A 16,892-nucleotide genomic window follows, 5' to 3' on the forward strand; every position below is an offset into this window, starting at 1 on the left:
ATAAATACCAATATAATTTGTTAAATATAAATTTTTACGAAAAAAAACTTTTGTAAAAGCTTTTGTTAAAAGGAGAAAAATTAAAATAGTATAATCTATAATATAATCATAATATAAAACAATCATTTTAAGAAGCATAACCTTCCATATGATTGTAGAAATAGGTATTAACTTTTTATAAGATCAAGGAGGCAAAGCCTACTATTTGATCCAAATATATATATCTAAATATATGATCAAGGAGGCAGAGCCTACCATTATGATCAAGATTATAGATCTAAATAATCGAGGAGGCAGAGCCTACCATTATGATTAAGATTATAGATCTAAATAATTGAGGAGGTAGAGCCTACCATTATGATTAAGATTATAGATCTATATAATCGAGGAGGAGAGCCTACCATTATAATTAAGATTATAGCTCAATATAATCGAGGAGGCAGAGCCTACTATTATGATTAGGATTATATATCTAAATAATCAAGGAGGCAGAGCCTACTATTATGATTAAATAAAAAATAATAATGCCTTACTCTATAGTAGTACATATACTAATATATGCATATAAACTTAAATTAAACTCAAATAAATTTGACATAATTTAAATGTTTCATAGAATTGATGACAGATCAGGAGTCGCTCGTGCTAATAACGTATTGGAAAAACTATTATTATATTATAATATAGCAAAGAGAGGAGACGAGAGAATGAAATAGCTTTATTGCTTTCTTGTTGTTGTGTTATGTTACAATGACCCAAACTAACATATATATAGGTGGTAACTACTTGGGGAGGAAGCAAAGGATTAAGTGATAACTATCACTAATGGATACATATATATATATATATATATATATATATATAACAATTGGATAAGTGTAAATGGATAATCATTATCCAGTTTTTAACAGTTTTTACCTTTTTTTCAGATTTTTTTTGTCAATCGGTGATCCTTCCTGACTAAATATCAACACATGCTGTCCACAATCTTTAAGTTTTTTGTTTTTGTGTTAGAATCTTTATAAATTTGAAATGATATCAGAGTGATAAAATTACTCAAACAACACTTATAAGCTAGTTGTTTACTTAAACAACACTTGTAACCATATTTTTACTCAAATGACACATATAATTGTGAAAAAGATGTTAAAGCATTATGTCAAACTGTTATTTACAAAACTTCCATTAAAATTTATAAAAAATTAAAAAGCTGAGTAAAGTGAAATATAAAAAGATATTTTGTTAAAACTCTCTCTGTTAGAGCAAATCGTTGATTCTCATTTCTTTGTTCTCAAGATGAGGAAATCTGGTGAGTTAGAGTGAAAGAGATGTTATTTTTGTGGAAAAACAGTTAGGTTTGGTTTAGAGGAAGGGAAGCAATTGTTTGAAGGTTCGCGGAAAAAGATCGAAGCTACGGGTCGGTGGTAATCCGGTAAAGGTGAGTGAAAATTATAGTTGTGTAGTTGAAATTCTTTCAGCGGTGTTGTAAATACAATTAGTTATAATCCTTGTCTTGAATATTGCTAGGCATTAGTCGGGCGGCGAGGGAGGACGTAGCGATTAATCGGGAAACCTGATTTAAATCGGAGATTAATCAGAGATTAGTTTTAGGGGTTTTATCTATATATATGTATGATATACTAAAAGTGTAATATATTTCAAAGTTTCGAGCCTAGTCCAGTGGTTTGTGTTGGTATGTAAAGCCAACCAAACACGAGTTTGATGACCGATATGTTTTGTTTTATGTTTTTTTTTTATCAATTTTATTAATGAGGAGAAAATGGTCATTTCAAAATCATCTTTTCTATTTGATCTCAGTATACCTGTAACCCTATTCTATGGCCGCGGGTCATTTCATTAACTTGTTTTCACTAAATTCACTTCGAGTTGAACTGGTTTCGATAACTAAGTTATAGATTTGAGATATAACATATTATTCTAGGTTAAAAAGGCAAAATTTATTTGTTTTCTTTGTTCTCCGATTTTGACGCTGATTTGGGCAATATCGTGGCGGAGGTCCGTCGTCGAGCGTTTAACCGCCGCTTAAGCGGCCTCTGCGACCGCGTTTTTGAACAGGGGTTATGATAAATATCTGTTTGGTGAAAGTGGGGTGGATAGATCTAGCCGCGACCAACAAAGCTAGCCTTAAGCGAGAGCTTTTATTAGTAGAAAGACTGGGTAATGGTGTGTCGTTTAATTTTGGTATCTAGGGAACCCCCCGTCCCCTCAAGAGAACCCTCATCTCTTCTGCCATCCTCAGGACAACAGTCCCTCGAGCTATCAGTATCTAGGAAACCCGCCATCCCCTCAAGAGAATCCCCATCTCCTCATGAGTTGTTCAGGACCTCCCCCTCCCGCCATTACAACAAACGCTCATAACGTCTGTGTGAGTGAGAACAAAACACAAGAAAATATCATGTGGTGATTTGTAGAGACGGTAAATAAGTCTTTAAAGCCTCTCAGACATAGCAAAATAACCGTCGGATATGGATGGGCTAGTGCATCGATTGACGCAGATGCCGAACATCGTTCCCCTCGAAACTCCTCGCCAGATCTCTGTTCTTGTACGCATCAGACTCGATCCAAAGCCACAAGGGACTCTCTCAAAGCCTCAAGTAACACAAAACCACTCCAACAAACCAAGGAATCAACCACACAACACATAGGCTCCTACTGGTAGCCATTAGAAGAACAAAAAGAAAAAGAATAAAAAGAACAATGCGGAACGGAACAAACAGTTTTTGAGCAATGAAAAAAAAATCTGCATAGAAGAAAAAAAATAGTAAATGGTAACCAAACAATAAAAATGTCTTTTAAAATATATTAAATATTAAATAAATCAAATTAAATGATAAGACTAATACTACTTATAATGTCTATATAATGAATTTTACATTTGATTTTAAAATAAAATTTGTAAATAAAATTTTAGATATGTCATATTAAATATTAATATTAAATATTAAACTATAATACAATTTTAAAAGTAAGTTAAATTATTTTTAGTTTTTATTTACGATATAAATATGAGTCTCTTAAATTTATTTTACTGTTCATATAGTTTTCAAATAGAGCCTTAAGATTAGTTTAACATGAAATTCATATCAAAAATATTTTTCCTGTCAATACATTATGAAAATATAAAAATTACTATATTAAAAAATTGAAATATTATTAATAAAAATATTTTTTATTTATTTTAAAATATAAAAACGAATTTAATATTTGTTATTTTTCTGTTCTATTTGTTCCTCATCCATTTTGAGGAGGAACATTTTTGTTCTATTGTTCTTTATTTTATGAATAATGTAGAGTAAAAATTATTACTATCAAATGGTAAAAAAATTGTGGAATAAAGAAGAATATCACATTCCTCTTCATTATTTTCCTAAATTGTGGTTACCAATTGAAGCCATAAAGACGAAAATCAGAGATATTTCAAGCTTAGATAAACCATGGTCATGCACTCACCTTTGCCAAAGAAGATCCAGACTCTAAACTGATGGATCTATACTTCAAGCAAGCTCTTACAACGATCCTAGCTTCAGATCTCCACTCCACAGGCAAGATCTCACAAGAACAAGCACTCTAATCTCCTAAAACTTCAAGAACAACTTCTCTCTTTCTTTTCTCTCTAAAACGGCTAAACTCGGCCAAACCCACGAGCTTTTCCTTTTACGCGCGACTCTAAGGGTTTTCTAACCCAAAACAAAACCAAACGGACGTTTAACTTAAGTCGTCTCGCGAAAACCAAACTTGCGTCGACCAATGCACATGTCGGGAAGTCGGTTCGTGGATGTTACAAACATAGTGAACGAAATCGAGAAGGATGAATAGTAAAAAAAAAGACAGAAGAAAGATTAACCTACAGATTTGGGATCAGCTTGAAATAGCTGAACATATTGTCATTGGCTACGGGGGAAGAAGCAGAAAAAAAAGAGAATTATAGTGAATTAATAATATTTTTGTGTTTTAGTATTTAATTAGAACATGTGTGCTAATTTTGGAAAATATGAGAATGTGTGGGGTGTATTGAAATTTGTAAGCATGATTTTGGAGTATTTAATGGGATTTAGAAAATTTAGAATTTTAAAAGATTTTAGGAAAGTTGATATGATTTATGGTAAAAAAATTCAAATCCCACCTAAAACAATGAGATTTTGATTTTTGTATTTTTAACTAAACAAATCATTTCAAATCCCACAGAATCCGTAAAACTTATTAAAATCCAAATCTACAACTGATTTAAGTAAAAATAGATTTTAAAATCATCAGTTCAATAACAATGAATTATAATGAACTTTTTAAAATCCATGATTTAATAACATAATTTTTGTAAATTCTACAGAAATCACTCAAGTCAAGTTAGAATGCACCCTTAAAAATTTAAATTAGTGATATTTTTAGAAATTTCTCTGTATGAAATTGCATATTTTTAAAATGGATTTTCTACCCATTTATTCTTAAAAAGAAATCCCTCGATCTATCTTTTTCTGTTTAAAAATGTTCCGATTTCTAATTTTGTTTTATAACCTTTTTGTCTTTTGTTTTTGGTTTGCTTGAAAATGTTGAGAATTTAATAAGAGGTATAATTTGTAAGGAGAAAGAAATTAAAGGAATGCGACAAAGAAGTTCCTAGAAACCTCTCTCTGGCCTTTTTTTTTTTTTTTGCTTTTTTCTTTCTTGGATTCTCTCTCGAGTTTCAGATGCATTACACCATGAACGGTGATCCCGAGACGGAGATGATGGATACGGACTCCGCCGAGACGTTTATCCTCGACAAACCAGGCACCGCCAGAGATTTCCTCTCCGCCGCTCGGAGGCTCGTCGATCAAGGGGAGCCATCACAAGCTCTTCAAGCGGTATTTTCGATTTTCTCTCTTCCATACCCTAATTTTTTCCCCATTTTTGTTCTATGCGTTTTCGGTTTTACCTTTTTTGGTCTGTATTTCATTTTTGCTATCTTTTGGACTTTGATTAGGGTTCGTCGGAATTGGCTTAAGCTATATTGTTAATTCTTTTTTCTTCTCTGGTGAAGTCAATAAAGTAGTTTACCCGGTTTGGATTACCCAAGATTTTTAGTTTGTTGATTTGGTTTAGATTCTGCAGATGGCAATATCGAATTAGTTTGCCACTAGCTGATTTTTTTTTTTTTTTTTTTAACATAGTTTTTGGAGGCTTTTGTTGTGTTTGATGGATCACTAAGATAGATTGGCTTTTCTTTTTCGGGTGATATTATCATTAGTTACCATTATAACTTTGGATTCAAAAGCTCAAATGTGTATTGAGTTTGAACCATTCCCTTCAACTACTTGCCAACAGATACAGCAGCATTGCCTTCATCACTTTCGTCTAGTCTCCTCTATGGTGGACTGAATAAAGAAGTAGTTTACTGGTCTGAACCCTATCACATCGCCCTTTATCGACTATCTCATAATAAGAAGATATAAAATTGTAGAAGAATGACCTCTCTTTTTTTTTATCTTTATTATAAGATATTGGAATTTATTCTAAACATAATTATATTGCTAGCTTTGAGTATGCAATTCTTATGTTATCATCCTCTTCTAGACTTTCAGAATAATAAAGTATCTTTCCTTGTTGCATTTGGGATTGGTTTTGAGTGTAGGAATCATGATTTGATTTCCCGCGCACCTGATTTTATGATTGCAAGATCATTCACATTTATGTATATAGACTGCATTGAACTTTTTCCTTTATAGTACCCTTCCCTGAGTCAGTCTGTCTTGTTCTTAACAGGTCGTGATGGCGATGAGAACCCAAGGAGGAGATGAGGCAGTACTTCAGATTCTGAACCGTACCCGTGAACTTTACAAGCGTAGAATCCAAGAAACAGCTAGTATGGACCAGCTGGCTTCTATATTTGCAGAGTGTGCCATTACAGAAGCACAGCCTCTTGGGCATGAGCCAACATCAAAACACTTATTAGGTACCAAAGAAACAGTTGCAGCAGATGCTCACGGCATATCTATCCTGGAAAAAAGCGGGAGGTCACAGATCATGCTCGATGCCTTTGCTGACGGAAGCAGCTTTATCTGTCTGCAATGCGGTGGTCTGGTGAGCATCCATAGGAAAGATGAACACTATGCGTACTGGTGTAGCAATATGTAATGCAAGGATGTTATTTTGTTGGCCAGCATATTGCCTTTGCTGTTAATTGTTGTTGATCTTTGAATGCAATGGGAGAGATACATATAACGCCTAAAAATTGCCTTAACCCTTTACATGTAATGCGTGTGTCTTGTGCTTAGTAATAAACGCTTGAAGAAAGGACATTGTATCTGCACACCTTCGGATCAGGTTAATCCTTTTCTGCTTTGTGCTCTTGTTTCATGTCTCAATCTTAATTCGTAAGCTATGACGCGCTACAACTTGTGAGACTTGGAACAACACTAGACACTAAAACAAATATTTCTCATTTACAACAAACCAAAGAACAAATAAAAAGTTGTATTGTTCATACAAATATCTGCAACTTGAGGACGGTTTATTTCCTCCATGAACTCCTTTAGTGATGTGTATAAGATGTCAATTCTATCAACATGAAAAGAACAATCCGACTCCTAGAAAGCCGTCAACTATCTGTTAGCTACAGGCCACAGCAAGCGATTGGCAGCACCCGCCGCTCGTCCTGATGGTTCTCCTTAATACGGTAGACACGCCAAATAACGAGGTTCTTAATACCACACAAAACCTTAAGAGTTTTCCTCCCAAATGAAACACGGCAGCAAGCCTACTCTCTCTGTTTGTGCATGAATCGATCTTCGTTAGAAAAGACAATGATATCATCTCCAAGTTTCTTAAATAGTAATAGAAGAATTTGTTACCTGCACCCATTTGTATGATCTTTTCCATAAAAGTCTCATACTCACAAGTAGAGAGAGCTTGGACATTAAAAGATTCTCTCAGAAAACGGCAAGCGACTATAAATCACATGATCTTATTAGGCAGAGCCTTGTGTCGTGGTTTTGACTTGAGGAGTGTTTCGTCACTGTGCCTGATCCACTCAGAGAGTCTCCATGGCTTTTGCCACTTCCATTTAAATTGAACGATCCACTGGTGATGACTTCTCTTCCACCTCCAAAGTTTCCCACCCTGTTTTCCAACGGCTGATAGTTTTCTCATCGATACTTGTCCCATCGGTACCATCTGCACAAACCAAAAGTTACATAGGAATCTTTCACCACTATAATGAAGCTGTGTTTTTACGCGCCAATGTAATCCTAGAAAAGCAATAGTAAAATGAATTTTAACCTTCTTCTTTGTATCAATAAATGTAGCCGATCCTCTAACTTTCCCGTTAGCAATCCCTGGGGTAAACTTGAGCTGTTTCTGTGCTGGAACGGTCATTGGAGACGTTGTGCTCCGGTCTTCAGCTAAATCTTTCACTGAACTCGGTGGGGTTCCCTGCACCAACATTTTATTTCTCCTGCGTTAATATGGCTAACCAACACTAAATATGGATAAAATAAGAAAGGTGGTATAAATCTTACTAAAGTTGCAACTGCTTGCTCCCTCAATTTCAACTCCTTTTCTGCCTCTTTCCTTCTTAACTCACTCTGCCTCAGAAGGCCAACAATTTCTTTGAACTGATCTTTCATTTCTTTTATTTCTACATCTTTCTCCCATAGTTGGCACCTTCATAAAAAAAAAATGCATGAAAAGCTTGATTGGAGATTCAAACTCTAATGCTGAAAACGATTTTCTTGAATGTTGACTCAAGGCACCTTGTTTCGGCAAGAGAATTGAACATATACTGAAGCAAATTCTTTGCCTCTCCCATTGATCGTAGCTGGTTCCAGCGGCCACGGTTTGTAAAGGCACGCTCCCTTTCTTCTGCCTCAGAGAGTTGTGACGCCATTGCTACTAGAGAATTAGAAGATATACCGAGCATGTTCTCAAGTGACGATATCCGGGCCATCCTTGCATTAGGTGACAACGATGACGCCCTGAAACAAAATTCGTTATTTAAGGATAGGGAACAACTTATAAAGCAATGGAAAATTCATGAAAATTAAAAAAGTACCTAGCAAAGCCATTCTTTCCTCTTGGAGGACTTAACCCTTTCACTGCAAACTCATCCACTTGTCTTAAAACAGCCAACTCTTCCGCCAGAGCAGCGCGTCTGAAATTATCGTTATATGCATAATCAGTAACCACAAAATAAAAATATAAAAAAGATAATGGCCATTTTCATGCTAAAAATTATTGCACAACTAAAATGCATTCGAGACATACACATGGCTTTGTTTCTCGTACTCATGACGTACTTCATGCACATTCACCATGACTTCCAACTCATGATCAAGCCAACGCTGCAACGACTTCTCATTGGTCTACACGAGTATGAATTGAATCAGACTTTTCAAGAATCACAATGATACAAACTAGAAAAGATAACGAAAAATTGGGATTGTGTTACACCTGTACCTGACCATTTGTTCCAAAGCCATTTGTACCAGCTGCATAGATAGATAGTTTTATACTTAGAATAACAAAACATAAAACAATAACCACTCGTACATAGCCCAAGAATATCTATCCAACCGGCTCACAACAATCAACTAGATTAGGTGCAAATTTCCAATAGACTCACAACAATCAACTAACTACTTGGTGACATGGTTTACTTTTAAGTGTTCCAAGTATTTTACTAATGTCAAACCACGGAACCCCAAATCCTAAAGTTTATATTAATCATACCAGTGTGTTCACGAGGAGATGATTTCCGAGCTTCCAACAACTCTTTCAACCTTTTGGTAGCCATTGCAGCTTCTTCTGTCTTCCTCTGAAGAACCTGAGAGTGAAAATTTTCTTTAGTTTCAAAGCTGAATCTTTTTCTTTCCTAGTCTCTCAGAGATAATGGTAATAAGGTAACAATCTTGTGTTTACCATTTTCTGGCGCTGATTTAAAGCTTGCAGCTTGTGCCTTTCATACTCGCTCTTTCTCCCTTCTTTCCGTAACTGTAAAAAGTTCAAATTTTAAGTAAAAATAGAATCTAAGATCATTTGAGAAAAGACTTACTTGGTCAGAAGATATCAATGCTGAAGTAAAAAGAAAACGGAAACGGTACCTGCAAAAGTTCCTTCTCCCGGGAGGCTTTCCACTGTCTAAACTGTTCTGCTTCTTGTTTCATTCTGTGCTGCAGTTGAACCTAGAAAGGCAAAAGGAAGAGAATCAAAGTAATGCACTTTCAAAGAGAAGACGCGACATGAGTGAGTCTATATGCATGACTTGATTGCATTTTCAGAGTAAACAAACATAGATGGATCATATTTTTATACCTTTTGTGCCTTGATGGATTGGATTTCGTCTTGTAACCTCCGAGCCGCGTCATCACTCTTTTGTTTCTGCTTCAGTAGCTGAACCTGGCTCTCTTGCTTTTTCTTAAGGTCTAGAATCTGTGCTTCAAGCGCTTTTAAGTTCTGAGCATGCACATCTTGCAACTTCTGTGCTTGACCATCAGAAGCAAGGTTCTCAATTTCAGCCAACAAACGGTTTCTCTCTTCCTGAATGAATGAAAGAAAGAAAGAAACAAATCAACAACTCATAATATGTTTTTGTAATGAAACTTCTTCGAAGCACCAATTGAAAATGATGTTCGACCTGAACAGATCTCTTTTCATCCTCCACTTCTGCAATTTTCTTTCCAAAATGTTGCTTTAGCGCAGCCGGATCATACCCGTCAAAAAGCTTCATTTCAGACTGTTTTCACACATCGATTTATAGACAAGAATAAATCTCTATATGCACAAAAGGGAACCACCCACCAACGACATTCTAGTGCATGAAATAACAAGTGAAAGAGACCTCTTTTTCCTCTAGACGGCGGTTCAGTTCATGCAACTCTTTGTCCATACTATTTTGCAAGAGCTTGTGCTCCCACTCCTTTGCCTCTTCGTCTACTTCCCTGGAATCACCTGCAGATATTAAAAGGCCTCTTTCAGTTTCCCAACTCTTTTGAGTCGAAAAGAAGACTCTTTTCCACCTTTAACTAGTTATACCTGTTGTGGCTTCAACCATGGGATAATTTGAGGACTCGATACTGTGCAAGCTCCTTTTAAGCCCATCTGGTCTGACAGAACCAACAAAATCATCCTGCCACCAAATAATAATTAAGACATTTCACAATAATAGTAACAAGCATCTACCGTAAATAGTTTACCTCAATAATGAAAGAAAAGGAAGAAAAAGAAGTATTAGTTAGTTAGAGAATATTACAGCTCGTATGTCTTTAAAGTCTTTATCAGAATGCTCTACACCAGGACATCTGCTATGGTACTCATGAAGTTCACGGCAAAGGTCTTCGTTAGCAGTTTCAAGCCAAGAAATCCTTTCCTTAAGAACCTGCATCATCATCACACCATCTTTATAACCTTGAAAAATACATGTAAATCCAAGATACTAAGGTTAACTAACATACCTGGATTTCTGCACATGAGGATCCTCCGTTCCTTAAAGAGAGCTCTGCCTGCAAGTATTCTACCTGTTGGCGCATTTTTAGCATCTCACTGGAGACAGGATCTCTATTAACCTGTTTATTGAAGAGTCATATCATAAGAAGAGAAAATTAGACTAATCTAGTATCAGTCAATAATTAGTTTCTTTCGATTGGCATAGTGTAGAATGGCTTACAACAGGTTTATTCCGGATGTTTCGAGCACGATTTGCATATTTTAAAGTGTTAAGTGTTTCCTCCGCGTTAATATCTGCCGGACTGATGCAAGCTGGAGGAACCCGAATACCAAGGATGGAGAAATTGAATGAGCATTAACCAAACTTGCATATATAATAACGAAAACAAATGATAGAAAAACTTGCAGGTTACCTATCATCACAGTTCTGCTGTTACCCCCAAGGGAATCCTAAAAAAAAGTAACATTCACAACTCCTTGAGAATGGAGCAAACCAGTGTTTACATGAAGCAAAATTGAAAACGAATATATATATGTACCTGCAGAAGCCGTGTAAGTTTACTGTCTCTGTAAGGAACATGGGCACCGTCTTTACGCTTTTTCTCATCACCGAGCGCACTGATGACATTACCGAGTGCAAGGAGGCCTTTATTTATGTGAACTCCTGGTAAAAAAGAATCAACTTCCATTAGAGCGCACAGTCATCAAAAAGGGCTTATTTCTGGTTTTGGAAAAAGATAATGCAACAGATCGATGAACACATACATACCTTCCTTAAATCTCAAACCATCAGAACCAGTTCTTTTGGCTCGTTCTGAACCAGCAAGGTCTACTAGGTGCAACTTGGCACACAGATATTCTTCTTTCAAGCTCCCATTATAAGCACCGTTTTCAGGAGAATCCGTGTTAATTTTGCGCATCTGCTCCACGGTGATTGTGAAAATGGCATGTGAACGACTGCGGAAATACCAATAAAAATACATGACTTTTTTTTATCACAGTTTTAAGGTATTAAGTTGTACATACTAACAAAGTGTATAGGTCACCTGGACTGATTATTCATGTTAGTACTACCGGTAGCCCTGCTGACAGACCCTTGGTCAAGACAAGCTGCCATCTCTTTCAGCGTACTAACGCTGACTTCTGTGGATCCTGCTAGTGTGATAACACCATTGGATGTTTCTCGTATCTGTATTGGTGGCTTCCCAGGGACATGTGCTACCTTGCCAACGTGTCCAGTGCTACTAGTATCTGATTTGTTAACAGTGCAAGGATCCAGCAAATCTTGAACCTCTTCTTTATGAATCTACCAAATCAAAATCATTAATGTCATGTCAGGGGTTACACAACGAGGTTGGAAGAAAGAAAGAAAGAAAGAAAGAAAGCTACCTCGATAAAAGAAACATGGATCTGAAACTCAATCTGCTGCTTCAAAGTCTCCATCTTGTTGAAGAGAGCGTTCATAACTTGAGGTATGATTCCGGTTTGGCTGCTGTCTCCGCAGCCCGTACCCATTGTATATGTTTTACCCGAACCCGTCTGTCCATAAGCAAGAACAGTAGCATTGTAGCCTTGAAACAAACCATCAACGAGCGGGGCAGCGCATTCTTCATACATTTCAGTAGATGGGGAACCAGAGCTCCCATATACATGATCGAATGTAAATGAATGTGATCCAATTTGTACCTGCCATCATATTCACAACACATCAATTAGAATCAAAATTTTCCAACTAACATTTTAGCATGTGTATGCAAATTAAAGATTTCAAACCACAATTCCCATTTTTTTTTTTTTTTTTTTGGCAAGAAGACAAGTAAGGGTCAGTAGTGTTCAGAATTAACAACAAAAACAATTGATCTAGTGAGCTAATTAATTAAGGAAATAATTTAATGATGCAATAATTCTAAAAAACAGAACTACTTAGCTTGGTCAAACATGCATACAAAAAAAAAATTAATTAAACACTCTGAAAAAAATCACTGATTCTAAAAAAAGTCTCTCAAGATCTAGATCTCAGGGGAGAGACAATTCCGATACAAAAAAAAAAAAAAAAAGCTAATCTGTTAAAAATTCACATTAAAGAATTCTTCTGCAAGTCCAGTTTAATAATCAGACAGGACAAAGCAGAGAGCTTATAACATTATGGAAACTGAAACTTCACCTGTGGTTTACCGGTAATGACAGTGACGCAATCTTTACAACCTTGAATCTTTTCGTCGCCGATGAGCGGTCTGATGTGAACAGCAACCTTAACGGAACAATCATCCGGCGGCGTAGATTCCATTGGAAGTAGAGAAGAAGTAAACTCCAATCGCAAGACAAGAGAAAGAGAAAGAGAAAGAGAGAGAGAGAGACAGTGAAGTTGCAGACAGACAAATGTGGTTTGGAGAGAGAAAGAGAGACTTGAAAAAGAAAAGGGTAGAAATGGGAATATTGAAAAGATAAAAAAAACTTTGTGAGGAGAGAGCTTAACCGCAACGACAATAACACTCTTTTACTTCCCTTAGGCTTCACTCTTTAGTCTCTTACTATCTCTTTCTCTCTGATAAACGGACCGACGTGACTTTACTTTCACTCTTTCCCGTTTTAACCTCTCTCTCTTTCTTTCAAGTGTGACTTCTGACAACAACAACAACAAACAACAAAATAAAGTGGTGGAAGAGAGAATATTTAAGCAAAAGAGAGAAATTAGGTCAAATTCTCTACTTTATTGCATGTGCCATTGTATGTAACAAATGATTGTAGTTATTTCTTACATAGGGTTTGGTTTTCTTACGGCAATATAAAGAACAATTATGTGCTCTCACCTAAATTTCAACTGGTGAGTTTTTTATCGTCCTCGCAAGCTATATGACCATCAGTTTGGTATTTTAATATATGATTAGATAAGAAAACAGACACCGCCAAAAAAATGGGTTGGTGACGTAATTGTGAAGTAAAGACGGCCATAACATATATATATATATATATATTGAGAAGGGAAAAAACTAAATTATCACTACAATGATATTTAGTGAAAACTATAAGAAAAATTGAAGAAACGTTAGATATAAAAAGTAAACGAATAGTGGATGCAAAGCTTAAATTAAAAAAAAAAACCACGAAAATTAGTGGATACGATCGTTACCTTTTTATTATAAGTTTAATGGACATAGGAAGAAAAAGAGAAAAAAAAAAAAGCAAAGGACGACTTTTGAAGAAAGGTCCACAAGGGGAGACAACGCCAGCTGGCGGAAGAATCGTGGTCACGTGGCTGTAGCAATGGGTCCCTAAAATTATCGGCTTTATGGGAAGGAACTCCCCCTATTTCTCAACCCAAACCATTTCCTTATTAAAAGAGAAATAAAAGTAAATAAATAAAAAAGAAAATCATTATAGAAAAATATACTACACAAATTTGAAAATTAATTATACATTTTATAATGTATAATATCAAATTATATGTTATCTTAAATATAAAGATAAATAAGATAAGGTATATCATATAAATCATTTGAAAAAATACACTAAAAATATTAAAGAGAAAATGATACTAGTTGATTTTTTTTTTAAATATCTATTAAAGTAAAGAAATAAAAAAGAAAATCAATATGGGAGAATATACCAAACAAATTAAAGAATTAATTGAATATTTTATAATATATAATATCAAATTATATGTTGTCTTAAATATAAAGATAGATGAGATAATATATATCATATAAGTACAATTGAAAAAATACACTAAACGTATTAAAGAGAAAATGACACATGTCAAAGAAAAAGAGTGTCAAATGAAAATTTCTTAGAGTTTGTCAAAAGAGAACTTTACTTTTTCTTATATAATATAATATATATATATATATGCAATTTTATTCTAATTAAACAAACTAAGTATATTTAAATATATATATAATTTATAAATATTTAGAGAGAAATATCTATTAAAATAAACAAACAAAAGAGAAAATTATTATAATATACTAAATTAAAGAATAAATTGAACATTTTATAGTGTATAATATCAAATTATATTTTGTCTTAAATATAAAGATAAATAAGATAATATATTTCATATAAAGTTAATTGAAAAAATAAATTAAAAGTATTGAAGAGAAAATAACACATGTTAAAAGAAAAGAGTGCCAAATGACAATTTCTTAGAGTTTGTCAAAAGAGAATTATACTTTATTAAATATAATATATATATATATATACAATTTTATTCTAACTAAAACAAACTATAGTATATTTAAATATATATAATTTATAAATATTTAGAGAGAAATATCTATTAAAGTAAAGAAATAAAAGAGAAAATCATTATGGGACAATATGCCAAATTAAAGAATAAATTGAACATCTTATAATGTATAATATCAAATTATATTTTGTCTTAAATATAAAGATAAATAAAATAATGTATATCATATAAAGTTAATTGAAAAATACATTAAAAGTATTGTAGAGAAAATGACACATGTTGAAAGAAGAGAGTGCCAAATGACAATTTCTTAGAGCTTGTTAAAAGAGAATTTTACTTTATTAAATATACTATATATATGCAATTTTATTTTAATTAAAACAAACTAAAATATATTTAAATATATATAATTTATAAATATTTAGAAAGAAATATCTATTAAAGTAAAGAAATAGAAGAGAAAATCATTATGGGACAATATGCCAAATTAAAGAATAAATTAAACATCAAATTATATTTTGTTAATTGAAAAAAATACATTAAAAGTATTAAAGAGTAAATGACACATGTTGAAAGAAGATAGTGCCAAATGACAATTTTTCAGAGCTTGTTAAAAGAGAATTTTACTTTATTAAATATAATATATATATATATATATGCAATTTTATTATAATTAAAACAAATTAAAGTATATTTAAAAATACATAATTTATAAATATTTAGAAAGAAATATCTATTAAAGTAAAGAAATAAAAGAGAAAATCTTTATGGGAAAATACGCTACACAAACTAAAAAATAAATTGAACATCTTATAATATATAATATCAAATTATATTTTGTCTTAAATATAAAGATAAATAAGATAATGTATATTATATAAAGTCAATTGAAAAATACACTAAAAGTACTAAAGAGAAAATGACACTTGTTGAAAGAAGAGAGTGCCAAATGAAAATTTCTTAGAGCTTATGAAAAGAGAATTTTACTTTATTTAATATAATATAGTTATATATATATATGTATGCAATTTTATTCTAATTAAAACAGACTAAAGTATATTTAAACATATATAATTTATAAATATTTAGAGAGAAATATCTATTAAAGTAAAGAAATAAAAGAGAAAATCGTTATGGTACATGAATGCTTGAATCGAGTGCTTAGGTCGTATAGTTCTTGTTTTTATTTACTTTCACTTACTTTAAGTTGTTAGATAAAACCCCCATTATTGCTTGGCTTGACTTGCATTGTTCTGATCACATCTTATCTGCTAGCATTACAACCATTTGAATTGATAATGATAACCCTTTGTACTACAACTGCATAGGGAATTGATATCTTGGGTGAAAATCCTGTTATCAATTTGGCATCTTTGCCATTTGGTTGAATTTTGATTGTTACATTTAAGATTTCAGCACTTGTTAGATCAAGTTCTTTTTATGTCACAAGATTCAGTACTGACTTGTTTACTTTCGCGTTTCGTTGTTTTGCATTTCAGGTACAACCCGAGTACCCACCCGACCCGTCACTCGATTACCTGGATCGAGTTGGCCTTCGTGTACCCACTCGGATAACTGATTGTGCATGCAAACACGATCCAAGGGTAGCCAACACTTGAGTCCTTTCATCGACAACATCGACAGACCAAGGTTACTCCGACAGCAACAAGTACAACAACTGCAACCAACAACAATTGAGGAGGTCATGAATAATCTGAATGGTCCACCAGCTCCTCAAGAGAGGACCAACATAGGAGCAGGAAATGTTCCATCTACTCATACTCAAAGGCATGGCATTGTGCCACCTCCTCTTCAAAACAACAATTTTGAGATCAAGAGTAGTCTCATCCAAATGATTTAAAGCAACAAGTTTCATGGCCTGCCAATGGAGGACCCATTGGATCATTTGGATGAGTTTGATAGGCTCTGTAGCCTCACAAAAATCAATGGAGTTAGTGAAGATGGATTCAAGCTCCAGCTTTTCCTACTTTCTTTGGGTGATAAAGCACACGTTTAGGAGAAATCACTTCCCAAGGAGTCTATCACCACGTGGGAAGCATGCAAAAAGGCATTCCTTGCCAAATTCTTCTCCAACTCCTGAACTGCAAGACTGCGGAATGACATCTCCAGCTTTGTTCAGAAAAGCAACGAGACGTTCAGTGAAGCCTGGGAACGTTTCAAGAGATACACCAGCCGATGTCCGCATCACGGATTCAGAAATGCTTCATTACTAAGTACACTTTACCGCGACGTAGTCCCAAAGATAAGG

At 34.0% G+C, this 16,892-nt stretch overlaps 2 protein-coding genes and 1 non-coding gene across 4 annotated transcripts; 1 reads left to right on the forward strand and 2 right to left on the reverse strand.

Annotated features, from left to right (window-relative positions):
- Window positions 1-4,485: 4,485 nt before the first annotated feature.
- Window positions 4,486-6,291, forward strand: LOC104728675 (uncharacterized). The gene is made up of 2 exons (XM_087475793.1): window positions 4,486-4,862; window positions 5,761-6,291. The coding sequence occupies exons 1-2, from the start codon at window positions 4,707-4,709 to the stop codon at window positions 6,130-6,132; spliced, it is 528 nt and encodes a 175-aa protein (XP_087331919.1). The 5' UTR covers window positions 4,486-4,706; the 3' UTR covers window positions 6,133-6,291.
- Window positions 6,292-6,416: 125 nt separating this feature from the next.
- On the reverse strand, window positions 6,417-13,542 carry LOC104725275 (kinesin-like protein KIN-4A). Of its 2 annotated transcripts, XM_087475792.1 has the most exons (25): window positions 13,248-13,542; window positions 12,602-13,059; window positions 11,827-12,123; window positions 11,484-11,743; window positions 11,207-11,394; window positions 10,977-11,101; window positions 10,851-10,887; window positions 10,658-10,749; window positions 10,446-10,556; window positions 10,244-10,369; window positions 10,027-10,120; window positions 9,833-9,942; window positions 9,629-9,727; window positions 9,307-9,531; window positions 9,096-9,176; window positions 8,914-8,985; window positions 8,725-8,818; window positions 8,452-8,483; window positions 8,260-8,357; window positions 8,048-8,146; window positions 7,749-7,970; window positions 7,515-7,659; window positions 7,276-7,428; window positions 6,849-7,170; window positions 6,417-6,763 (listed from the first exon to the last, which is right to left on the reverse strand). In XM_087475792.1, the coding sequence occupies exons 2-24, from the start codon at window positions 12,722-12,724 to the stop codon at window positions 6,952-6,954; spliced, it is 3,102 nt and encodes a 1,033-aa protein (XP_087331918.1). In that variant the 5' UTR covers window positions 12,725-13,059; window positions 13,248-13,542; the 3' UTR covers window positions 6,417-6,763; window positions 6,849-6,951. The 2 variants fall into 2 exon arrangements, with proteins under 2 accessions (XP_087331918.1, XP_087331917.1); XM_087475791.1 differs by lacking the exon at window positions 13,248-13,542 and having other exon boundaries at window positions 8,446-8,483; window positions 12,602-13,164.
- A 3,188-nt stretch (window positions 13,543-16,730) lies between these two features.
- LOC147935113 (small nucleolar RNA R71) lies at window positions 16,731-16,837 on the reverse strand. The gene has a single exon (XR_015573403.1). It is a non-coding gene; the product is annotated as a small nucleolar RNA R71 (small nucleolar RNA).
- Window positions 16,838-16,892: the final 55 nt, after the last annotated feature.

Source organism: Camelina sativa, chromosome 11, assembly GCF_030686135.1.
Source record: "Camelina sativa cultivar CO46 ecotype springtype chromosome 11, ASM3068613v1".
NCBI lineage: Eukaryota > Viridiplantae > Streptophyta > Magnoliopsida > Brassicales > Brassicaceae > Camelina > Camelina sativa.